At 41.1% G+C, this 26,957-nt stretch overlaps 1 protein-coding gene across 1 annotated transcript in view; it reads right to left on the reverse strand.

Moving 5' to 3' along the window:
- Positions 1–5,050: 5,050 nt before the first annotated feature.
- Positions 5,051–26,957, reverse strand: part of LOC149814617 (peptidyl-prolyl cis-trans isomerase CYP38, chloroplastic-like) — a 55,951-nt gene continuing 34,044 nt past the window's right edge. Inside the window, exons 5-8 of the mRNA XM_089990204.1 lie at positions 11,856–12,091; positions 11,527–11,669; positions 5,811–5,882; positions 5,051–5,699 (exon numbers count right to left, since the gene is read on the reverse strand). Of these exons, the coding sequence (XP_089846330.1) occupies positions 5,472–5,699; positions 5,811–5,882; positions 11,527–11,669; positions 11,856–12,091 (679 nt within the window). The 3' untranslated portion in view covers positions 5,051–5,471. The remainder of the gene's footprint in view (positions 5,700–5,810; positions 5,883–11,526; positions 11,670–11,855; positions 12,092–26,957) is intronic.

Raw genomic sequence — 26,957 nt, forward strand, 5'->3', positions numbered from 1 at the left:
TGACTTAATGGCATATTACTAAATTCTTTGTATAGGAATTTATGTGAAAAATCTAATAATTAAGAGGACATTATGGACCTAGTTCCACTAACTAGATTGAGATCTAGTTAGTGAAACTAGACCCACTAAAATTCAACTGGACCTAGAATGGATCCAATTAGGATTCAACCCAGATCTAAGACCCACTTCACTAAACCCCTACATATATTCTATGTTTTTAACAAATGTTAAACACCCTCACCATTTGTTTTTTAAAACCCTATCATGTGTTGCCTTAAACACTCCACTTATCATCCCATGCTTCACTCTCCCTCACTATAAATACCTCGTACGAGTCCTTCATTCCTCATCACCCACTTTGTTTCTTCCTCCCCCTCCCTCCTTAATACACATTCACCTCCCCTCTCTCTCTTCCTCTTAAACTCTTTCTCACACCCGACCTCATTCTCTCCTCCTCTTGCTTCCTCAGTCCGGCAAGCCATTGCCTACCACCTCCACCACTGGTGTTGGTGCTCAGCCACCCTTAATCGGCTTCTCTATCTCTCTTCACTACCCTCTCTTCTCTCTCACTCGGGTTATTGAGCACCACCACCAACTAGCGATGTAGCCCTCCCAGCTGTCTTCTTTCCTCCTCAGCTAGGCCACCACCACCCCAGATAGTGGTGCTGCATCTCCCAGCCTCCATTCTTCTCCCTCTCTCAGCTTCTTTTCGATGAGCAAACAGGCTGCCGCCTGTTTCTCCACCATTGCCACCTTTTTCCCATGCCTCTCTCCCATGCACCACCACTGCCGCCACCACTCCAACACTGTGGCCACCTCAGTCGGTGTTACATGGTGCGTAAATACCCTGCAGCACTACCTATTGTTGTTGTTTCCACCACCTAAATCAATGCCACCCTCCTTGTTGAAGCTCTAGCTTCCCTCATCGCCACTGCCACTAGTATCACCACCTCACCGAACACCTTTCTCATTTTGCTTGCCTACACTAAACCCTCACCTAGACTTTTTCAGAGTCACTCTTCCCTCATCGAACTGTCATTCGTATCACTTCATGCCACCTTGGTTTACGAACCCAAATATCAGCACAAGACCCAAGGTAAATATGTATGCTCTCACTTTCGTCAACGCATGCACGTTGAGGTAGAATTTTATACAAAAATGCTCATAAATTTATAATTATAAAATATATTTTTAGCATATATTATTTTATATTAAAATATGTCGCATTCATAATTTTTTTTTAATAAATTATATTTTCTAGCTTTCATGAATTTACTAATAAGTTATAATTTTACTTTCATGAACATGGACTTACGAACGAACCTTATACCATGCATGAATTGATAAATTATATTTAAAATGTTTTCGCATAAGTGGTTTACATGCAAATTTATATTTTAATGCTCGCATGCAATAGTTCACGTAAAATTATGGTTCGCATGTAACATTTCATGCTTACATGCAATAGTTTACATAACATTATGGTCACACATATTGTTTCATGCCCGCATGCAATAGTTCACTTAAAATCACATGCAATAGTCCACTTAAAATTATGGTTCACATGTAGTGTTTCATGCTTGCATGCAAAAGTTTATGTAATGTTATAATTCACATATATTGTTTCATGCTTGCATGCAATAGTTTACATAAAGTTATGATTCGCATGCAATTGATGTTTAGCTCAATCATAGAGCTAGGGTTTGTGAAACCCTATGGGCCATGTTTATACGAAATTATGATGTATTAGATCAATATGGAGCCAAAGTTTGAGAAAATTTTGTAGTGAAATTTGAGCACTGTGTTGTGTATAACATGTGATCTGTGTTGAAAAGCATGAATTAATTATGTTTGCTCGTATGCATGATGCATGTGATAAATGGGAATCCGCCTTTATAGGCAAAGTACGCGTAAAGGCTAAAAGCGCTTGAGAGGTTCTGAATAATGAATGATACATAGATACACACTTAATGGTTATCTGCCTTTATATGTGAAGTGATTGTAAGAGCAAGGTTATCCGCCTTCACAGGCAAAGTGCTCGTAAGAGCAAGGTTATCCGCTTTCACAGGCAAAGTGCTCGTAAGAGCAAGGTTATCCGCCTTCACAGGCAAATTGCTTGTAAGTGTCAAAGGTGCCAGAGTAATTATTGAATGGCTAGGTATATATGAATGTATCATAAAATACCTGGCTACTCAGAAGGGGTATGCAAGCTATTGAGCCCTAAAATGCCTATGAGAGGCAATGCAATGATAGTCCCTTTAAATAAAGAGAAAACCTTGTTACTCATTCAAGATTGTGCTTACCTTGAAAAGGATAAGTGGTATAACTTCGATCGATATTGTTGTCAATGAAAACATGTTCCCCAAGTGGCAATAACTTGATGTCCCTAGTCATCGGAGTAGGGGATTGGATCTATCGCAAGTATGTCTTAGGTTGGTAGTTTTTACACTTGTGCAAAATATTAGAGTGCATCCTTATTTGGGCAGGCCCATTATGAAATTCTCTCTCGATCATTATACTGTATCATGTAGCTTTCAGAGTTAGTTAGTCATACAGAGTATTAAAATACATAGCATAATAAACCCTCGTACGTACGATCTCAGCTACGACTCAAAGTTGCTCCTGTGAGTACCCACAATGGGAGTAAATATCGAAACAAAGACTTTCTTGCTCACACCGAATATTATAAAAAAATGCCTTGATAATGCAACATAATCTTTCTGAGTACTCATGAAGCATGTGCTTTCATTGAATAAATTATGAAAACCTACTTTATGAACTGTGATATTTGACTTGCATAATCATGTTTTAACTATAATTATGCTATGCTTTGAACTATTATGCATTTACCTAGAATTGGTATAATTATCGGTCAAACTTTCATAAGTCAAACCCTTTAAAAGAGATTTCAGGTGAGTAATTGTGGATAGTGGATGATGCAAGACAATGGTGGCATTTTGAACCAGACTTCTCATGAACTCAGGTACAACCAAATTCGAGGATAGATGCATACCAAATTAATGAAAAAAGTAGGCAAATGAGACTCATATGAAAATGAATTAAACAAAAAAAATAGAATAGACTATTGAACATGCAAACATAACTTGAGAACCATGCAATCGTTTCACAAAATAATTGATTCATGCCAATGTTTCAAAAAGTAAATGATTCAACGGTTATAGGGAGTGAAACATATGCTTACTAGAATATCTTGTTGTCAATAATATGCTTGATGCTCAAAAGTCATTGATGATATGCTACTATGCGACAAAGATAAAGCAATAATATCAGAGATTTATCGAAAATAGTCACCAAAAAACTCACCAAAAAGTATTGCTGAAAAAATAGGTTGGAGAGCACAAAAAACCCTAAATTTTATGTAAAATAGCCCTCAAATGCAAAACATACCTTTTAAACATATGAAGCATCACATTTAATGAGCGTATGAAGGTTCACACATTTTGGGGACATTCACAAAAATGATTTATGAATGTCAGACGTAAGTATTTAGCTAAAGGAGGTTCAAACATTTTGGGGACATTTTCAAAAATGAATTGTGAAGGTAGTATAATAGTTGCAGACATAAGTATTTATCTAAAGGAGGTTTACAGATTTTGAAAACATTCACACAAATTATTTGTGAATGTCATATTGTATTTGTAAACATAAGTATTTAGTTAAAGGGGGTTCACAGTTTTTTTGAACATTCACATAAATTATTTGTGAAGGTTGTACTATATTTGCGAATGCACTTCAAAAAATATAGTTAAAGGATGTTCGCACAATTTGAGGACATTCACACAAATTATTTACGAAGGTCAACTATATTTGCAATTACAGGTCAAAAAATATAGTTAAAGGATGTTCATACAGTTTAGTGACATTCACACAAAAAATATTTGTGAAGGTCATACTATATTTGTGGATTTACATAAAGTTGGCACAAATTGAAGATTTTAACATAAATTATTTGTGAAGGTTGCACTATATTTGCAAACCTACTTTGAAAAATATAGTTAGAGAAGGTTCGCACTGTTTTGGGTATTCATACAAATTATTTGCAAAAGTCATACTACATTTGTCAATGTACGTAAAAAAAAATAAAGTTAAAGGAGGTTTACATAATTTGAGAACATTCACACAAATTATTTGCGAGGTATTATATCGTGGACGTACATTGAGAAATATAGTTAAATGAGGTTCACACATTTTGAGTGGCATTTGCAAAAAATGATTTGTGACGGTCTTACCATATTTGCAGAGGGGCAAAAATGTCTTATAAAATTTGAGAATCAAACATTTTAGATATGAAGGGAATTTCAGTAAATCATGAGGCATCAAGGACAGTACAATCATTTTTCTGTAAGATCAATTTCAAATTCTACTAGGATGCATCAATGTAGTGAAAACTTACTGCGTATATAAGTTTGGGTATGAGATAGCTAGACGGTTAGGCTGCAAAAAACCATTAATTTTGTGTTTTCCAAAAGGCACAATCAATTGACCCATGCTCTATTTGTGGCCTGTTGCTATAAAACCTTAGGTCACCCTTGCCACTAGGGATCCGACCCGCTTTCATGTTGCACTGCAGGAAGTACACCATGAATTTCGAACTCATGATGTCCATTCAACTAAAGACGTTATGAGATAGTTAACCGAGAGGTCTCGGGTTTGAATCCCGTGAGGCTTACCCACCAGCTTGCTTATCAAAAAAGAAAAAAAAAAGGTTTACCATTTTTCACTAGAGATTTTTTTTGTTTGATTAGTTGCTTCATTAGCACCACAATCACCATGAGCATAAAAATTTGGAAGATTTTCAAGTTCCAACTCAACTTCAAGCATCTTACAGTTAACTAAAAAGCTCCATGAATAGAAATTGCTCAAGAAGGCATCAATAATTTGCAGTCAACTTTGCGCAATCCGTCGTAGACAAAATCCATGCAACTGGAAGAAGACTGCACATGGAACCACTTTGGTAACCTACTACCTGTCCATGGCTTAGAACGTAGATTCAGATTGGAGTCCACCAAAAAAGGAAAAGGATCTTTAACATGGAAAATCCTTCCCTATATATAAATGAAACCATGTTTTCTTTTCCCCTCCCTCTCATGAAAAACTTCAGGCAAGGATATGACAGGATAGCAATCCAACCATTTGGAGATGTACTTCTCTCATCATCAATCTTCAAACATCCATTGACAAGTGGAAGGGGTTTTGGGGGTAAAGTTAAGAGAGAGAGAGAGAGACTTCATATCTTAATATACAATACAAGCTAGCGTATCCAATGATTCTGCCTTCTCTAAGCTGTAAGAGAAATCAACCCGGATCATGATACTCGATGCTGGGTCATAAGGCAGTAAATTACAGAATAAGATGAAACAAACTTGACTCAAAAAGAGATGCGTATCCGGATTTGAAGGCATTGGCCCATGGGGAGCCTCAATGAAATGAAAAAACATAGATTGCAAGTCTTACCCAGCAATCTTGTAGCTAGGGTTGACGAGATTATCAAGGCCTGACACAACTTGCACCGACTCTATAACATCACCAACCTTGAGATCAGCCAAATAATCCTGATTTTCTGTCACATATCCAAACACTGCATATCTCCCATCTAATATATTGGCATTACTTGGAGTAAGCTCACTTTCTTTTAACAGCCAAAACACCTGGCTTGAAGCAGAATCATTCACAAATTCCTGTTTCAGATATACCAAAAATACTTGGTAACATGGCTCAATATTTATACGAAGAACAAGAAGGCTACTCTTTAAGAACCATACAACATAGATATTTGCATTGAGACTTACATCTCTAGCCATCGCCATTGTTCCAAATGCATTGAATGGAAGTTTTGTTTGAGCTTTGTACCGTCCAAGCTCCTAAAAGAAGTAGAATATTAGGTCGGTAACATGTTCAGAAATTTAAGAGCATTTACCGTTAGCAGGTGAAGTAACAAAATTGTTCAGAAATTTAAGAGCATTTACTATAAGCAGGTGAAGAAAAAAAATAAATGTACAATAGCACATGCACTAACCAGTTTAGGACGAGAGTCCACACATGCAAGAACATTTGGTATCCTTTTTTTATTCTCTAATGAAGAACCTAGTGAAGGATGCACGTAACAAATATCCGAGGTTACCAAACTATTGGTGACTGAATAATACTAGTGCCACAACGGTATTCAAGCATATTCTTGCAAGAGTTTGGACAGATATGAACCCCAATGAGGCCCTAAAAGCTCACCTAGCCTAACCATTCCACCCACTCGCACATTCATATAGCAGCAGAATGACAAGGGAATGCTACAGGAACAAGAAAAGTGTGCATGCATTGTAAAAGAGAAGAGTACAAAACATGAGCAAGGAACAATTCCTATGCAGATGCAGCACAAGAGTAGAATGCTATGAGTAAGTCACAGAAATGAAAGCTGCTAAAAACACACACAATAAAGGTAATAGCCAACTCATAACTCCAAATAATTGGAAGAACAGGACAAAAGGATTGGTAATTCATCAATAGAAAAGATCTAGGAAATCCAAGAAGCAATGCTAGACAGAACTTGACGGAAATATGGTTAAGGACAACCTATGTCACAAAGATACGTGGTTACAATAACACACGATGCGGGTTTGACTTGCAAATTCCATTTATTTTTTTTGAAAAATAGGACACGAGGATATGGAATTTTTTAATTTTTTCAATCAATAAAAATAATTTTTGATATTTTAACATTTAAAAATGTATTTTTATTAAAATAATGTTCAAAAGTATTAAAATTTATTAAATTACATTCAAATAATATCCGTATATGTCGGTTTCCAAATCAGCATGTCCGCTCATGTCGCCATGGACACCAGACCAAAATGACGTCCCTTTGTCATAGATGACAACCAAAACAACTGTCCAAAAGGACTATTATCCACACAAAACATTCAAACAAGGCAACCATCTATAGCAAATATGACAACTGAATACCAAACAGAGGTCATAAAAACTTTTGTAGAATATAAAAATGTTAGTAGTAGTTGTATCGATAGTATCGTATTTGTATTAGAGGCAATGCTGTAAATAATGCATTAATTTTGACACCACCTATTAGTGCCATTTCCACAATATTTGAACACTAAGAGCATGTTTCAATACAGAGATCTCTAATCCGTTCATTAATTTTGGCATGGGGTGCGCATGAGATCTGAGGTAAACAAAACATCGTATCTGAAATTCACCCCTAAGTTGGATCTCAGAATCACATTTTAAGAGAGATTCACATATTGTAATGAAATGAGGATCTTCCACAAAAGCACAAATGCTTGTAGTCCGTGTCTATTAAAGACACTACAATCATAACCCACAAAAGGGTATAAAAGGAATAACACAAAGATAAAATAATAAACTTTATTTCATTCACGTGAAAATGCTTAAGAAGCATTGATACATTGCGGAGGGGGAACACCCCTATTTATATACATTGAGAGAGGGAGAGAAGGGAACATAAGAGGACTCAAGAGAGTTGTTGGAGCTAGTCCAATGGCTCTAATTGTAGCCATTGGACTAGCTCCAACGGCTAACTCAAAACTAGTCAATGGTTTGACTAGTTTTGAGTCTAGTTCAATATGAACTAGACAAGCTAAAAAATACAGAAATAAAGCAAAAATAAAATGAAAGAAAAATAAATAAATAAAATAATTATATATAATATAATATATGATAAAAATATATTATATTATATATAATTATATACACTTTTTTAACACATATCTCCGGCCCGATGAGTGGGGTGATCAGGCCAGAGATACTAGACTGCTGACATCTTAAACAAGCATGAATTAAAAGATGTTTCCATGGGGATTACAATTAGAAACTTAAAGTAAAGGAAGAAAAGTTGCCTACGGTTGTTGGTCTGAGATAATAGATTTATTACAACTGAAATGCTGACATCAGAACCATATAGCATTGTTGCCAACCCCAACAAAGAATAATAGGCTGGCCTAAAAGAATTGAAGTAGAACATTAAATAGGTTGAAATAAAACAAGATCTTATGGATTAGAGATGGACTCAGAATATATCAGAGGTGTTGACATTAAGCCTTATGATGCTAACGTCAACCATATTGCCATCACCTATGGCAAGAGATCAGGTCCTTTTATACCTTTTTTTTCTTTTTGATAACAGATGAATAAGATGAGAGGAAACATAACAAAGAAAAAGGAAAAGGAAACTTGGGAAGAAAGAAAAGACAAATGATAAAGAGATGAAAACAGAATAAAAGAAGTTGCAAAGATTCAGTCTTGTTGGGTTGATTTTGAGGTCCTTGCAAAGCCATGCTTTGATACCATGTGAATTATGATGAGAGAAAGAGAGAATGTTGGGCACCAAAAATCAATCTGTAATCTCAATCTGGTTGACTATTCATTAATATCTTAAAGGTTTTGGTAGAGCACCAGAAACTTCCTTTTTCATATGCATATTACTAATATGCTATCAGGAGAAAAATTACAATAATACATCCACAAAATAAATATATCCTTGTATATACACACTACTAATATGCCATTATGAGCAAAAATACAGCGATGCATGCATAACAATAATATCATAGTGCCACTGCTACGTGATGGTGAAAATAAATGCTATTTATTTGTGCCGATTTTATATATTTGTTACTTGTTTTCTAAGTTCTCAAAATCTATATGTACTACACTATTAACCAGTATAGAATTTTGAGTCATAGGTTTGTTTGTTCGGAAAATGCCTGTACTATTCCTAAAAATAATGCCATTTCATAGTGTGACCACAAGATATTGCAATATTCTTCCCATATCCACCAACTCATTTCTAGGTGAACTTTTGTGCATTTGTAATGCCTTTACCCTTCCACTAAAGGTCGTCTTATGATTGTCGCTACAGTATTTTAGCGACACTCCCTTTTAGTGACATTCCTTTTTAGTGACACTCCTTTTTTGTGACACTCCTTTTTAGAAACACTCTAGTTTAGCAATACTCCCTTTCAGGAAAACTTGTACTATATATTCTTTGAAAAGATTCTTTGCTTTTCTATTTTTACTTTTGTTTTGTTTCTATTAATTCAATTTGAATTGTACTCTAAACCTTGCCTTTTGGGGATACAAAAATTGTTCTCATCACATCAAAGAAACTCACACTATCCAAGCACATATATGTGTTTATATGTTAGTGATCATTACCACTTCTTCATATGTACATGTTTTATCTTTTTTTTTTCAAGAAAGAATTGAAGATTTATCCTTATTAGTGTTTTTTATGACGAAGAACCTGCCTAGGAGTAGGGATCTCTTAATGGGCGCCTTCTTACATATTAGGAATCAAACTTAGTCTGGCAATTTCTGCTGGATTTACATTTAGACATATCCACCTATATTGATAAAATCCAATTTGTTTTGCATGTTTTACGTGTGAACTCCTTGTTTTTACCTTTTTCCAGGTTGGCTATTATCGTTCTAAATTCTTATTCAGCTCTTGCATGGGGTGAGGTTATTGATGTATTATAAGTATGAGATTCAGATCTTGCAAAAAAAGAAGACCAAAGTCATAAAAGATTTAACCTTCAAATTGCTCACAATGGTCATCAGAAAGAGTTGAAAGGAAAAAAAATTATTGTGTTTCTGCTATGAAACATGGACTCTTCTAACAAGGCACCGCACTCACGGCGCACCCGCACCCAGGCAGGTGCGACACTTGGACATAGTTCCCTTTGTGTTAGGTGAAGTTAACCACATTGAGGTCCATTTCTATCCAAAAAGTAGATTCAGTTAACCCCAATCAAGTCCATTTTTATCTAATATTATATATATAAATACATAAATGCACACACATACCTGTAGTGTTAACTTAAAACTGTTAAAAATTATATATATACCCTCCCCGCACCCAAGTTTTTTTAAAATGCCGCACCCGTACCCGCAGCCGCACCTATGTGACATAGTGTTTCTGTTTCTGTTTCTGTTTATTATTAATAAAATCTCGATTCTTTTTTTTTCTGAAAGATGTTGGAACCCAGTCTTGCCCAGGATTGATTTTCACTGGGATCATATTAGTGGCTTGCTTGGTGGATGTCCTTTGCAGACCCTAAAACACTCACCCAAGGTTTAATGTCTAAGAAGGCACCAATCAAGAGACCTCTACTTCTAGATAGGTTATTCGTCATAAAAAGAACAATAATAAAGATAAATTGAGATGAAACTTGTACATATGAAGAAATGGTAATGATTGTGTGACCTAAAATAAAGCTAAGCAAAACAAACACTAACATAGAAACACATATAGTGCTTTGATAGTGCGAATATTTCTTTGATGTGATGAGAACAATTTCTTTGTCCCCAAAAGGCAGGGTTTACATTAAATGGTCATCCTCTCTCCTCTATTCCTTTAAAATGACCAGTTTTCACAACTCTATTTAGGTTAATAGAAAAGAAACAAAAGTAAAAATAGAAAAGCAAAGCTTTTCAAAGAATATATAATACAAGTTCTTCTAAAACAGTGTTGCTAAAAGGGATTGTCGCTAAAAAAATAGTGTCACTAAAAGGAAGCGTCGCTAAAAAGGAGTATTGTTAAAAGGGAGTGTCGCTAAAAAGGAGTGTCTTTAAAAAGGAGTGTCTATAAAATACTGTAACGACAATTGTAAGATAGTCTCTAGAAGAAGGATAAAAGCATCACAAATGCACCAAAGTTCACCCAGAAATGAGTTGGTGGGATAGGAGGAATACTGCAATATCTTGTGGTCACACTATGAAATTCCATTATTTTTAGGGGTAGTACAGTCATGTTCCATTATTTGTTTCACTGGTTTCTTTGTTAACAGAAAACCTTGACAAAATAAGTTTATTCCATTACTCTATTAGTATTAACAAAAAATATAACTAAGAGGACAGTGCTTACTGGACAAACTCCTAAATGAAATGCTAATCACCTTTTCCTCTCATTATGCTGTACAGTTACAGGCGGATGTGATCGCCCTATATGTCATTGCTAGATGGAACTTTTGCTACTTTGCAAGAAGTAGGGAGCTTTCATAACAATAGAAGAATGATACATACTTCCATATCTTCTCTTATGCGGAAATGATAAAATAACTAGACAATGGACACATTGATGCTTTCTAGGGCTCATAATTGGAATCAAATATCTTCCCATTTAACTCTCCTTCTCTATCTATATCTACACAGATACAGATCTACCCAAACATGTACTCTAAATGTGTTATATGCTTTGGGGCTCACATAACATATTTAAAGGATTTTTTCAAGCTTAATGAATATTTTTAATGTCTCTATTGTCATTTTAACACAGTTCCACATTTGATTTCCCTTTTATTTGTTAAGACACAAATATGATTAGTTATTTGAAAGATGAGAACAACCATAATACCTGCAGAATAATGCATAGAAGAGGCAAGCCAAATTAGTGAATTTGAACGAGCAACACAGACTGCTAAATGTAAGATAGGTAGTTTCATGTTTCAAGCATTAAAGATTGATGCCACCTACTTCTAATGTTTCACCATAGACAGGCATCTTGTCCCCATTAACCATTATTTCCAATGGAATTGTCCTGATTTTTTCAGTGCTTGGATCAATAAAACCTTCTGCAGGTCCCTCAGGGTCACCAGTTTGAACAACAAAACCATCCGCTGCAACAAAATCAGATGTGTATTAAAAAAGTTCAGAATAACTAATAGAAAGCATCCTGCAGTATGCAGATATGCAGTGGAATCTTGATAAGCCATTATCTCTCTTTTTGCTTCTGTTGTGTCAAAAAATCAGCTTGTATTTTCAACTCTAAGTTTGAACTTCCAAAAGCCATATAAAGGAAATACCTCTTTGTATCTCCATCCCATCATAGAAGTGTCGCTCCACCAGGTCCAGAAAGTTTCCTGCCGTCACAGGTGCATTGTACCCATCCAGAACTATACGAAACACACAGTTTTCAAGGTTTGGGTTATCCTTAACCTTGACCTTCATATCCACAGTCGCTCTGCCCTTCAAAATAGGCATGTTACTGTAATCTTGAGGCACTTCATATGGGAAGCCATCTACCATGTCTTCTTCAACACTGCAGAAATCCAATTTCCCAGGAAGATCAGCTGCAGTCAATGACAAGGTTTTCTATGAGATGATTTCATTTGCCAACATTACTCAACAAAAATTTCCAAGTAAAAATGTTCGCAATAGGATGATGGATTAGCTAAACAAGGATTTCAGTCTGTTTCTTCAGAGTTCAGAGTATTAAAACATATTGCATCTGTATGCCCATTTAACTAAATTTTGAATATTTTGCATGAAGGGTAAATCTGTAAGAAAAACATATTTTTGATAACCACAAGCAAAAAAATGATAGGAGCATAGAAAAAATGACGGAAAGCAGCATTTGAGCACTAAATGAAAAAAACATACATAGAGAAAACATAAACTTTTTAACACATTAGCCTTTTTTTTCAATTTTATTCCATTTGGTATATATTTGCAGGATTAGTGAACACTGAGGAACTCCAAGGTGGGTCACATGTATGACCTTTTAAGGGTTTGTACACATACATTGATTCTAAGACCCATAAAGATAAGAAGTAAATAGCCATTTCCCTTTCCTAAAAAAAATATGAAGACTTGGCTATCTTGTCTATGTGACATAGGAGCCAATCATGTTAAAAATTGGTAACTATGGAAGATGACCGGTTTACTTTAAATGATACAAAAACTAATTTACCACTGTCACTCAATTAATCAGCTGATTTACAATGTCCAATCCTGTTCAGGCTTGATGAGACAAATGCATGAAGAGCTTAAGTATTAGGGCTTCTATACCAACTGTTACTCTTGGATGCACCACTATTTTTCTCATGCACTCATGCTGCTGACACTTGTTTCTATAAGATTTAGCTATCTTTCTTTGTTGTCCAAAGCAATCTCAAGGAATAGAGGAAGATAAAACGAAATAGGGGTTGTGCTGCTGAACTACGAATTCCAATAAGAAGACCATGTGAGGCTTTCCTTTATATATTGATAACAGTTACATTATGCGAAAAATTATAAAACAGCCCAATTCAAATACAATACACAATAACAACTAAAAGGACAATATTGGAAAGAATAAAGAATATAATAAGCCACCATAATGACGTCTGGAAATATGAGTCTGGATTTGGGTCGAAAACCCAGATCCACCAACGTTATCTCTCAATAGCCTCCCTCAAGTTGTACATGGTAATCACCATGGACAACTTAGATTTCAAATACCAAAATCTTTGTTTTGTCAAATCCTTTGTAAAAAGATATGTAATCTGATTTTCTGAGCAAAAAAATTGGCTTCAAGTGACATCCTCAATCTTGCTTCTAATAAAATGTTGATCAATTTTTATATGCTTGATTTTTCCATGATGTAAGGATTAAACGAAATCTTGATGGCACTTTGATCATCACAAAATAAGACTGATATAAGAATTTTTTCATCTAAGTCATGTAACAAGTTCCTTATCCACGTTAGTTCAGAAGAAGCAGCCGCCATGGCTTGATATTCAGCTTCGATACTTGACCAAGCTATAGCACTTTGTTTTCAGCTCAACCATGAGACTAGATTGCCCCCAACAAAAATACAATATCCGGAGATGGATCTTCTTTCATATGGATCTCATGCCCAATTAACATATGAATAAGCCATGACTGTAAAAACATCTTCCCCCGGTTTCCTTTTTTCATACAACAGTCCATCACCCAGTGTACCTTTCAAATATCTTAAGATTCGCTTCACATCCTCCATGTGATTAATCCTTGGCTGATGTATAAATTGAGATACCTGATTCATTGCATACACTACATCTAGCCTTATGAAAGTAAGATATTGAAGCATTTCCACAATACCTCTATACTCAGTTGGATTATCAAACAGTTTCTCATCATTCATATTTAACCGTTGATGTATTGAAACATGAGCCAATAAAGGTTTACAATCACTCATACCTGTTTTGAGAAAGAGATTCATGGTGTACTTGTACTGAGTCAGAGCCAAACCATCCTTTTTTCCTATCTATTTTAACTCCCAAGAAATATCTCATATGTCCAAGATCTTTCATTGTAAAGCCTTTACTGAGCACCTGATATGACTTTCTGAATTTCCTGTGACAATAATATTATCTATATAAATGAGTAAGACAGTCATGTATCACTTACCCGTATGAATAAACAGAGAATGATAAAGAGGAGATCTATAAAATCCATGTTTCTGTATCTTCAAGGAGAAGCTTTCAAACCATGAACGAGATGTTCGCTTTTATTCTGCAAACATATTCAATTGGATCTTTTTCACTATATCCCTATGGCATGTAAACATCTTCCTTCAAGTCACCATGCAAGAAAGCATTCTTGACATCAAGTTGGCTTAAGGCCCATCAATGATCAACAACTAGCGATAAGATATTTCTTATCATCCCCATTTTGACCACAGGACTGAAAGTCTCTTCGTAGTCCATGCCATAATCTTGAGTAAATCCTTTTGCTATTAGTCGTGCCTTATACCTTTCAATCATGCCATCGGGTTTATATTTGATCTTATAAACCCATTTGGATTCTGTCACAATTTTCCCTAGAGGTTTCTTTACGACTTCCCAAGTTTATGTAGTGCTTTCATCTCCTTATTCATGGCTTTAATCCACTTTTTATTTTGGACTACTTGAGCACAGGACATTGGTTCTTGTTTTTCTAACTGCACAAGAAAAACCTTATGTTATGCACTAAAGTTCTCATAGCTTACCCATCTTTCGATAGGATGCTTAATCCTACTTGACCACACGAGTTCTTGTTGTGCCACATTTTCATTACAATGACTTACTATTTTGGGTATCATGCATATCTCCAATTGGCTGCCCCTCTTTCATACTTGTCGTTCTCCTATTTCTCTTTGTATAGATATAACCTTCTTTATACCTGCCATCTGCAGCTGCACTATCATCAACTAGGCTGAAATCTTGATTTGGATGTTCTTGAATCTCTGGAGGTTCCCTCTGTGGCATGAAGACATCATTAGGTATAAAAAATAATTCTTCACTTAGCCATGGCTGATAGTATTCAACATCACTTACTTTCCCTTCCTGAACCTGTTCTGCATTAAAACTATTGAGACATAATTAGGAGACATCATTGGGTCTGGATCTAGATCTATCTAGATCCAGTGTAATTCAGGCCTGAGACTATTGAGATGTTTTCATGTGTGATGTTGTGGTTTTAATGTTTGTTATGTTCCTTTTCTACCCTTATCAGTTATATATCATTTGTATATTCAAGAGGGTAATGTTGTAATGTTATATTGTTGGCTAATATAAAATAGGAGATATACCACACGTTCTCACATTGGGAAACATGATTCTATGAACATCCCTATTCTTCTGTTCTCCTCTTTTCTTCTTTTGCAGGAACTCTGAAATCCCAACGATACCAAAGTCTATCACCATACTCAAAAGAATTTTCATCAAATACCACATTTCTGGAAGTTCGAATGCATTTGTTAACATCATAGCACATGAATCCTTTATAGTTATCAACATAATTGAGAAATTTATAAACATGTGCTCTAGCTTCAAACTTGTTTCTCAGAGACTTATCTATATGAACATAACAAATACACCCATAAGCCCATAGAGAGTCATAATAAGGTTGTTTTCCAATTAAAGCATAATAGGGGGACTAATAATCCAAAATCTTCATAGAAAACATGTTTATAACATAAACGGCTGAATGAAACGCCTCTATCTAGAGATATAAGGGAACTCCACCAGCATGCATCATGGAAAGGGCACTTTCAACAATATGCCGATGCTTTCTTTCAGCAAAGTCATTTTGTTCAGCGGTGTATAGGCAAGATATTCTTCGATTGATCCTATTATTTTCAAGATAAGTAATAAATTCTTTCGAAGAGTACTCGCCTACACCATCTGTAACGCCCCAAAATTTCAACTTTCAAACCTTTCATAAAACAGGCAAGAGACTAAAAGAATCTCTTTATTTCAGAGTTGGTTTAAGAAATAAGCGGAAGCCCATCCTTTTGTTAATTTTAGAAAGGCAAGTTGACCACTTTGGGCACGTTAGCTGAAGAACCAAAACATACAACCCATGCTACTTGAAAAAGGCACTTTCATTAAAAGAAGGTTCCAAAAGTACAAAATTCGGATGTCCCAAGGAAAATCCATTACAAGACCCAAAAACATCAGGACGCGAGCTAAGAGCAGGAAGAAGAGAGTCTTGAAACCATCTTGCCATCGCGCCATCGCCCGTGAAGTGCCTATTCATCACCTGTACCCATAGACTGGGTTAGTTTCGCTAAAGAAACTAGTAGGTGCACAAGATAGACTACAAGGAAACTGAATTATGTACATTTCATTCAGTAGGTTACGCAGTTTAAAGTAGATAAGCAGTTAAACAGGTAAGCAATGCAAGCAGATAAATAGTGCAAACGCGTATGTAGTGCAAGCGAATCAGTAGTGCAAGCGAGTCAATAGTGCAAGCGAGTGCAAGCGAGTCCAAGTGAGTCAGTAGTGCAAGCGAGTGCAAGTGAGTCCAAGTGAGTCAGTAGTGCAAGCGAGTGCAAGTGAGTCCAAGTGAGTCAGTAGTGCAAGCGAGTGCAAGTGAGTCTCACTACTCAACAACCAGTGTGAACAGACTTTATGTTTCGATATTACTGGCCCGCGGGTACGCGCAGGCAAAACGTAGAAACAACTGAGACTAGTTCGGGCGTCTGTTATTCTATGTATTTGAATAACCCGAAAAGCTAGTTGAGTCCGCTCCAGAGGGACGGCTTTAGCCGAGAGAGGATTCCCCGAAGGAGGCAGTGCCACGGATGCATCCAACTTCTGCAGAAGTTTTGAGCTAACTATTGTAGCCCCTTTCCCCTAACTCCAATGACTGGGGAGGCCGGATCATTGCCCGTAGGGTGGTTGTTAACAACCTGTCCATTGGAGTTTGTACCGTCCTGTCCTCTCCCTTGACAGACCACTTGAAACGAACAGGTACGTTAGGGGTTGCTTAACTAACGACCCACTCTATGCTGTAGTCTTTAAACCACTCAAGCATCTTGCCTGTGAAGGCGAATGTGAGGCCATTTATGTGATTTCAGCATTGTGCATTTCGCACTGTTCGTGGTCGCACGACCGTCTCATCCGATCATCGCAGTACTAGACGTGTCGTGCACGACTACAAGTACTCTAGGATGAAGGGGGTATAGCTCCTCAAAAGAAGCCTCAACAGGAGTGTTTCACAAGGATGTAAAGTTTATCAACTTTACTATATCCTTTGAAACAGCAGTACCTTGTGCCAACATTATGCCTGCGATTTTCTAGAACCTCATCCGCTATCGGGGTATCTACATGCCTCGCATGACTCGACACCGGCCTCGATAGACGGGATACATGTTTCTCAACAGAACCTCCAACTCGTCTGCAGGACTGCATACTTAAGGAGTCAGGATCCTTGCAAGGTATCCCCCTCCTTAGACGAGGATGTAACGCTAGCTCCCATCTCAACTCTCGTCGCAAGAGAGAGAGGTGAATGCCTGAAGATGCCTTTAAGGCATATGCAAAGAGCAAAAACCTGTGCGGCATCTGCAATAGCAAAGCAGTAATAATACATACAAAAACAAGAGCCTAGGCGCAAAGCGCGGCGACAAGGTAAAGGCGGTAAGCAGAAGTGCGACACTGAACCTCGCCACGATGCGTGACGGCACATACAAACCATAAGCAAGAATGCAACACGAGATCTCGACGTGATACACGATGGTAAGTATAGACTGACATAAGGTAAAGGGCAAGGATCGTGAAACCGCGTCCTTGAGTTAAGTGCATACTCGTATAAATATATATATATATATATATATATATATATATATATATATATATATATATATATATATATATATTTGTATATATATATATATTCATTTTATTGATCGTTTTTAGTTTAATTGAACTTAATTCAATTATCCAAGTCTTTCGTACAATCTTCCCTTACCTTGGAGGGTTACGAGCTTGCCGACGTCTGCGGACGTACACAATTGACGGCTCGGGTCGCGGAGCGCGAATGAGATCCGTCGTAGCTGCGAATATGCGATATTAACATGCAAGCCCCGACAAAGCAAAAGCAAGGCAAAGACTCAACTTCTCTAATACATAGAATTGGGGCCAACGGTCCCAAATGACTCAAAACCAAAAAGGATGGGGCAGGGCCAAATGAGCCTTGCCGCCCAAAGAGGGATGTAGTCAATGTGAGCAGATGACTCACGTTCACTAGGAATTCCTCGCTGGAGATCAACAATTGTAATAATCTGTCCCCATTACGATGTAGCTTCCAAAGATTCCCCGGGTCTGTCGACCAAGGGTATAGGCTTGCGCACAAAAGGGGCAGGGGATCGGCCCCTACTGGCAAACAAAAAGGCAGGGGCCGATGGCCCCTGTTAGCAAACAGAAAGGCAGGGGCCAATGGCCCCTGCTGGCACACAGAAAGGCAAAGGCCGATGGCCCCTGCTGGCAAACGAAAGGCAGGGGCCTATGCCCCTGCTGACCAAAGAAAGGCAGGGGCCATAGGCCCCTGCTGGCAAACAAAAGGCAGGGGCCTATGCCCCTGCTGACGAAAGAAAGGCAGGGGCCATAGGCCCCTGCTGGCAAATGAAAGGCAGGGGCCGATGGCCCCCTGCTGGTGCAAAAGAAAGGCAGGGGCCATGGGCCCCTGCTGGCAAATGAAAGGCAGGGGCCGATGGCCCCTGCTGGCGCAACAAAAAGGGGCAGGGAGGAGGGGCTTGACCCCTCCCCTGCCGTAGCAGAGAGCAGGGAAGAGGGGCCCAGCCCCTCCCCTGCCGTACGGAAGTAGGGAGGGGGCTCCGCCCCTCGCCTGCCGTACGAAAGCAGGGAGGAGGCTCAGCCCTCCCCTCCCTGTGCAACGAAGAACCGAGGGGGGGGAGGAATGGGAGAGAGAGACGGAAAAAAAAAAGGAGAAGAAGAGGAGGGAGAACGTACCTGGTGGTCGGCGGCGGCGGAGAGAGGTCGCAAATGGCGGCAGCAGACGAGCGAGGGAGAGTCGGGAGGCGGTGAGGGAGAAGAGACAGCGAGGGGGAGGGTTTCGTATTTGAAACCCCCCCCTGCCTTATCTTTTTAAAGGCACGAGGGAGGCGGTGCCTCCATTGGGTCCGGGTCGGGTCCGGGTCCGGATCCGACCCGAATCCTAACCATTTTTTTTTTTTTTTAACGGGTTGTTACATCCTACCCTCCTTAAAAATAATTTCGTCCGCGAAATTTTTATTCCTTACACTGGTCAAAATACAAGTCAGGGTATTTTTCCCTGATATCCGACTCGGGCTCCCATGTACATTCATTTATTCCATGGTGTTGCCAACGTACTTTTACAAGAGAAATCGTCTTCGATCTGAGCACTTGGTCTCGATGGTCAACGATTGCCACTGGTCTTTCCTCGAACGTCAAGTCCTTTTGGATATCCACATCATCATAATGAATGATGTGTGATGGGTCGTGAACGTATCTTCTCAGCATAGATACGTGGAAGACGTCGTGGATCTGAGCGTACTGAGGAGGCAGCGCAACACGATAAGCCGCCTCACCGATCCGATCCAGGATCTCAAAAGGTCCGACGAACCGGGGACTCAGCTTTCCTTTCTTCCCAAAACGGAAAACGCTCTTTGTAGGAGATACCTTAACAAAAACCATATCTCCTGTTGAGAACTCCAGCTCTCTACGTCGACGATCAACGTAACACTTCTGCCGACTCTGCGCGGTACGCAAACGTTCCCTGATCATCTGCACTTGCTGAGTATAGTGCTGTAGCACTATAGGTGAATCTAACATCCGCTCACCAACCTCATCCCAGTAAACAGGTGATCGACAAGGCTTCCCGTACAAAGCTTCGTACGGGGCCATACCGATACTCGCATGATAACTATTATTGTACGCGAATTCTGCCAACCCGGTATGAGAGTCCCATTCTCCCTTCCAGTCTAACATGCACGCTCGCAGCATGTCCTCCAAAGTCTGAATCGTGCGTTCAGATTGTCCGTCGGTCTGAGGGTGGAAAGCGGTGCTGAATTTCAGTTTCGTGCCCAAGGCCAACTGCAGTTGTCCCCAAAACCTGGAGGTGAACCTCGGGTCACGATCGGAGATGATTGACACAGGAACACCGTGCAATCTCACAATCTCCCTGACATAGAGATCTGCCAAGCTGTCCAGGGACTGACTGAGCCGAATAGGGAGGAAATGCGCCGATTTAGTGAGTCGATCCACGATCACCCAAATCGCATCGTGTTTCCTCCGCGTCCTTGGCAAACCGACGATGAAGTCCATCGTGATGTCCTCCCACTTCCATTGTGGAATCTCCATCTGCTGCATCACTCCGCCTGGTCGCTGGTGCTCGATCTTAACCTGTTGGCAAGTCAAACACTTCGAAACGTATTCGGCTACGTCCCGCTTCATTCCACTCCACCAATATCTGCGCTGCAAATCTTTGAACATCTTTGTGCCGCCCGGGTGAATCGTGTACCTGGACTTGTGGGCTTCAGCGAGAATCTCATCTCTCAAAATAGGGTCTTTTGGCACCCAGAGACGATCCTTACGCCATACACCTCCTTCCTCACTCAGACGAAAGGGGGTATCGGCCCGCTGCGCTAGAGCCTTCAGCTTTTCGTACTGCTCATCGCTCTTTTGACTAACAAAGATCCTAGATAATAGCTCAGGTTGAGCTACCATGCTGGAAAGACTGATCGAAACTGGAGTGACTGCAAACGGTTCCCACGATATCAAATCCTCGATCAGCTTCCACCCCGCAAATAACAAATTAACGGAAACGCTGGGAGACTTGCGGCTCAGAGCGTCGGCCACAACGTTCGCTTTTCCCGGGTGGTAGGACAAGGTAAAGTCGTAATCCTTGAGGAATTCCAGCCAACGCCGCTGCCTCATATTCAGCTCCTTCTGTGAGAACAAATATTTTAGGCTCTTATGATCTGTAAAAGCCTCGAACCGCTCCCCATACAAATAGTGCCGCCATATCTTCAATGCGAAGACCACCGCTGCTAACTCCAAATCATGAGTCGGATAATTCTTCTCATGTATTTTAAGTTGGCGCGATGCATAGGCGATCACTCTATCGTTCTGCATTAAGACGCAACCCAAGCCTGTCCCGGAAGCGTCGGTGTAAATCACGAAGCCGCCTTGACCCGAAGGTAAGGCCAAAATAGGAGCAGTCGTAAGACGTTCCTTCAACATCAGAAAACTGTTCTCGCACATGTCGTCCCACACGAACCTAGCTTCTTTCTTCAGGAGTTGCGTCAAGGGTAGAGAGATCTTAGAAAAGTCCTGGATAAATCTTCGATAATACCCAGCTAATCCAAGAAAACTCCGAATGTCACGAACATTCCTCGGTTGCTGCCAACTGAGTACAGCCTCGACTTTCGCTGGATCCACGGACACACCTTCCTTGGAGATGACATGTCCCAAAAACATGATCTCCTCGAGTCAAAACTCGCACTTAGAGTACTTAGCGTACAAACGCTCCTTTCGCAAAGTTTCGAGAATAACTCTCAAGTGCTCACGATGTTGCTCCCAGCTATCGGAATACACCAAGATGTCGTCAATGAACACGATCACGAAGGTGTCCAAGAAGGGTTTGAACACCCTATTCATGAGATCCATGAACGCTGCAGGAGCGTTAGTGAGTCCGAAGGGCATGACCGTAAATTCGTAATGCCCATACCTGGTCCGGAAGGCCGTCTTGGAGATATCATCTCCCTTAATTCTGAGTTGATGATACCCAGATCTAAGGTCGATCTTTGAGAAGATCTTGGCCCTCTGCAACTGATCGAACAGATCCTCGATGCGTGGCAACGGGTACTTATTCTTTATTGTCGCCTGGTTGAGCATCCGATAGTCGATGCACAATCGCAAAGATCCGTCTTTCTTCTTCACAAACAAGACAGGAGCTCCCCAAGGCGAGACGCTGGGGCGGATGAATCCCTGATCCATCAACTCCTGCAACTGCTTCTTGAGCTCTTCGAGCTCGGCTGGTGCCATCCGATATGGAGCCTTAGAAATTGGCGCAGTACCCGGCAGCAACTCGATGTTGAACTGCACCTCACGAGGTGGAGGAAGGCCTGGCAGTTCCTCCGGGAAGACGTCTGGAAAATCTCGCACAACCTCCAAGTCTCCCATCGAGACTCGTGTCGGCTCGGACTGGACGACACTAACCAGAAAGGCAGTGCATCCCTTCCTGAGGTAGCTTTGCGCCCTCAGCGACGAAATCAACTTGCTTGCCCGAACAGGTTTCACGATCTTGAATTCCACCTTGGGCATTCCCGGGGGAGACAAAACAATCTTGCTATCTCTGCAAAAAATCTTGGCATGATACTTGTGCAGCCAATCCATGCCTAGGATGACGTCAAATTCTGTCATCACTAGCAGGATAGCACAAACCGGTAAATGCCAATCTGCCAGGACTACGTCCAACTCTGGTACGTAGGTCGCACAAACAGTATTTTTTCCAATCGGGTTATACACTTCAAGGGTATTATGTAAGGGTTTTACAGGTACGCGCAAAAACTCGGCAAAATTTACCGAAATAAAAGAGTGTGTGGCACCACAATCAAAAAGCACAAAAGCCGCTTGGTTAGCGACAAAAAGGGTACCTTGCACTAGGTCGCCCTTGGTCAGCTGCTCGGCCTTGGCTGAGTAGACGCGTCCCGGTGCCCTCCTTTGACCGCTCGCCTGCGGTTGCGGCGTCTGATACTGCTGTTGGGACTGTGGTGGCCGAGGGAGCAGAGGTGCTCCGCTGGTCTGCCTGGCGTCGTCAGCCGCCTTTTTGCGACAGTCGCGCGCGTAGTGGCCCATCTTGCCACAATACAGGCATCCGCCTGTATCGAGCGGGCACGCCTGCCCGATGTGGGATCGACCGCACCTGGGGCACACATTGCTCGTCTGCTGCCTGGCTGGAGGGTTGCCCTGAGGCCGCTGACGCTTCGAAGGAGGATATCGTCTCCTTCCTCCTTCGCTCTTCACAGGAAGGAACGATCGTTTGCCTGGGTCACCGGAAGGTGTCTTCGGCTCACCACCCGTAGCGGGTGGCCTCCTGCCCTGTGTACTCTTAGTGCGCTCCCAGGCCTCACTCAGGAGGGTGGCAGCAGCAACTGCCGCAGAGAAGGTCGAGGGCATGCTGGTTAGGACCCGATGCATGAGCCCCTCCTTTAGCCCCCGAACAAATTTTCCTGCTCGCTCGCGATCATCCGCGAACAGGTTGGGACAATAGGGTTCTAAGCGCTGGAATTTGGCGATATAATCCGTCAAACTCGAATTGCCTTGGCTGAGCTCCAAGAACTCCACCTTCTTCTTCTCCCTCGCATGAGGCGGGAAGTAGTTCCCCAAGAAAGCCTTTCTAAAAGCTTCCCAAGGAATGGGCGAAATTCCCGAAAACTGCATACTCCGGGCCATGTCCCACCAACTGCGGGCATTCTCCTTCAGCCTAAAGGTCCCGAATAACGTCTTCTTGTCATCGGGCACTGACAAGACCTCGAACACTCGTTCCACCTCCTTCACCCAATTATCGGCCATGTCTGGGTTGGGCTTGCCATCGAAGGTCGGGGGGTCAAGCTTCAGGAATTTCTCATACGTCACTGCGGTATGCGGCTTCGGCTCAGAAACGAGCGCTGGTTCCCTTTGAGAACGAATCTGGTCTCGCATAGCCGTTGCTAGGGAACTTATGGAATCCAACACGAATCCCCGCTGATCTGACCAATCGTCAGCAGACCCTTCATTCGAGTTTCTTGCCATCCTTGGAGTAAACAAGGAATACCAATAATTAGAATTTTCAGGAGGCTCGAAATAAGCCAGAAACATAAGTACTATTCATGTTTAACATGAGTAGTTTAGGAAAACCCAGCAATGCTGGTACATAAGCAGAACGCGTCAAGCCTCTTAGCTTAACAATACAAAAAAAACACCTACTAAGCAAAAAGAAAGGTATACTCACAGCGCGATGCGGATGCTCAATGGTCAAGAATCCTTACTTCCCTTAGCTCTGATACCAAGATGTAACGCCCCAAAATTTCAACTTTCAAACCTTTCATAAAACAGGCAAGAGACTAAAAGAATCTCTTTATTTCAGAGTTGGTTTAAGAAATAAGCGGAAGCCCATCCTTTTGTTAATTTTAGAAAGGCAAGTTGACCACTTTGGGCACGTTAGCTGAAGAACCAAAACATACAACCCATGCTACTTGAAAAAGGCACTTTCATTAAAAGAAGGTTCCAAAAGTACAAAATTCGGATGTCCCAAGGAAAATCCATTACAAGACCCAAAAACATCAGGACGCGAGCTAAGAGCAGGAAGAAGAGAGTCTTGAAACCATCTTGCCATCGCGCCATCGCCCGTGAAGTGCCTATTCATCACCTGTACCCATAGACTGGGTTAGTTTCGCTAAAGAAACTAGTAGGTGCACAAGATAGACTACAAGGAAACTGAATTATGTACATTTCATTCAGTAGGTTACGCAGTTTAAAGTAGATAAGCAGTTAAACAGGTAAGCAATGCAAGCAGATAAATAGTGCAAACGCGTATGTAGTGCAAGCGAATCAGTAGTGCAAGCGAGTCAATAGTGCAAGCGAGTGCAAGCGAGTCCAAGTGAGTCAGTAGTGCAAGCGAGTGCAAGTGAGTCCAAGTGAGTCAGTAGTGCAAGCGAGTGCAAGTGAGTCCAAGTGAGTCAGTAGTGCAAGCGAGTGCAAGTGAGTCTCACTACTCAACAACCAGTGTGAACAGACTTTATGTTTCGATATTACTGGCCCGCGGGTACGCGCAGGCAAAACGTAGAAACAACTGAGACTAGTTCGGGCGTCTGTTATTCTATGTATTTGAATAACCCGAAAAGCTAGTTGAGTCCGCTCCAGAGGGACGGCTTTAGCCGAGAGAGGATTCCCCGAAGGAGGCAGTGCCACGGATGCATCCAACTTCTGCAGAAGTTTTGAGCTAACTATTGTAGCCCCTTTCCCCTAACTCCAATGACTGGGGAGGCCGGATCATTGCCCGTAGGGTGGTTGTTAACAACCTGTCCATTGGAGTTTGTACCGTCCTGTCCTCTCCCTTGACAGACCACTTGAAACGAACAGGTACGTTAGGGGTTGCTTAACTAACGACCCACTCTATGCTGTAGTCTTTAAACCACTCAAGCATCTTGCCTGTGAAGGCGAATGTGAGGCCATTTATGTGATTTCAGCATTGTGCATTTCGCACTGTTCGTGGTCGCACGACCGTCTCATCCGATCATCGCAGTACTAGACGTGTCGTGCACGACTACAAGTACTCTAGGATGAAGGGGGTATAGCTCCTCAAAAGAAGCCTCAACAGGAGTGTTTCACAAGGATGTAAAGTTTATCAACTTTACTATATCCTTTGAAACAGCAGTACCTTGTGCCAACATTATGCCTGCGATTTTCTAGAACCTCATCCGCTATCGGGGTATCTACATGCCTCGCATGACTCGACACCGGCCTCGATAGACGGGATACATGTTTCTCAACAGAACCTCCAACTCGTCTGCAGGACTGCATACTTAAGGAGTCAGGATCCTTGCAAGGTATCCCCCTCCTTAGACGAGGATGTAACGCTAGCTCCCATCTCAACTCTCGTCGCAAGAGAGAGAGGTGAATGCCTGAGGATGCCTTTAAGGCATATGCAAAGAGCAAAAACCTGTGCGGCATCTGCAATAGCAAAGCAGTAATAATACATACAAAAACAAGAGCCTAGGCGCAAAGCGCGGCGACAAGGTAAAGGCGGTAAGCAGAAGTGCGACACTGAACCTCGCCACGATGCGTGACGGCACATACAAACCATAAGCAAGAATGCAACACGAGATCTCGACGTGATACACGATGGTAAGTATAGACTGACATAAGGTAAAGGGCAAGGATCGTGAAACCACGTCCTTGAGTTAAGTGCATACTCGTATAAATATATATATATATATATATATATATTTGTATATGTATATATATATATTCATTTTATTGATCGTTTTTAGTTTAATTGAACTTAATTCAATTATCCAAGTCTTTCGTACAATCTTCCCTTACCTTGGAGGGTTACGAGCTTGCCGACGTCTGCGGACGTACACAATTGACGGCTCGGGTCGCGGAGCGCGAATGAGATCCGTCGTAGCTGCGAATATGCGATATTAACATGCAAGCCCCGACAAAGCAAAAGCAAGGCAAAGACTCAACTTCTCCAATACATAGAATTGGGGCCAACGGTCCCAAATGACTCAAAACCAAAAAGGATGGGGCAGGGCCAAATGAGCCTTGCCGCCCAAAGAGGGATGTAGTCAATGTGAGCAGATGACTCACGTTCACTAGAAATTCCTCGCTGGAGATCAACAATTGTAATAATCTGTCCCCATTACGATGTAGCTTCCAAAGATTCCCCGGGTCTGTCGACCAAGGGTATAGGCTTGCGCACAAAAGGGGCAGGGGATCGGCCCCTACTGGCAAACAAAAAGGCAGGGGCCGATGGCCCCTGTTAGCAAACAGAAAGGCAGGGGCCAATGGCCCCTGCTGGCACACAGAAAGGCAAAGGCCGATGGCCCCTGCTGGCAAACGAAAGGCAGGGGCCTATGCCCCTGCTGGCAAACAAAAGGCAGGGGCCATAGGCCCCTGCTGGCAAACAAAAGGCAGGGGCCTATGCCCCTGCTGACCAAAGAAAGGCAGGGGCCATAGGCCCCTGCTGGCAAACAAAAGGCAGGGGCCTATGCCCCTGCTGACGAAAGAAAGGCAGGGGCCATAGGCCCCTGCTGGCAAACAAAAGGCAGGGGCCTATGCCCCTGCTGACGAAAGAAAGGCAGGGGCCATAGGCCCCTGCTGGCAAATGAAAGGCAGGGGCCTATGCCCCTGCTGACCAAAGAAAGGCAG

Source organism: Nuphar pumila, chromosome 15 (assembly GCF_984573655.1).
Source record: "Nuphar pumila chromosome 15, dmNupPumi1.hap1.1, whole genome shotgun sequence".
Lineage (NCBI taxonomy): Eukaryota > Viridiplantae > Streptophyta > Magnoliopsida > Nymphaeales > Nymphaeaceae > Nuphar > Nuphar pumila.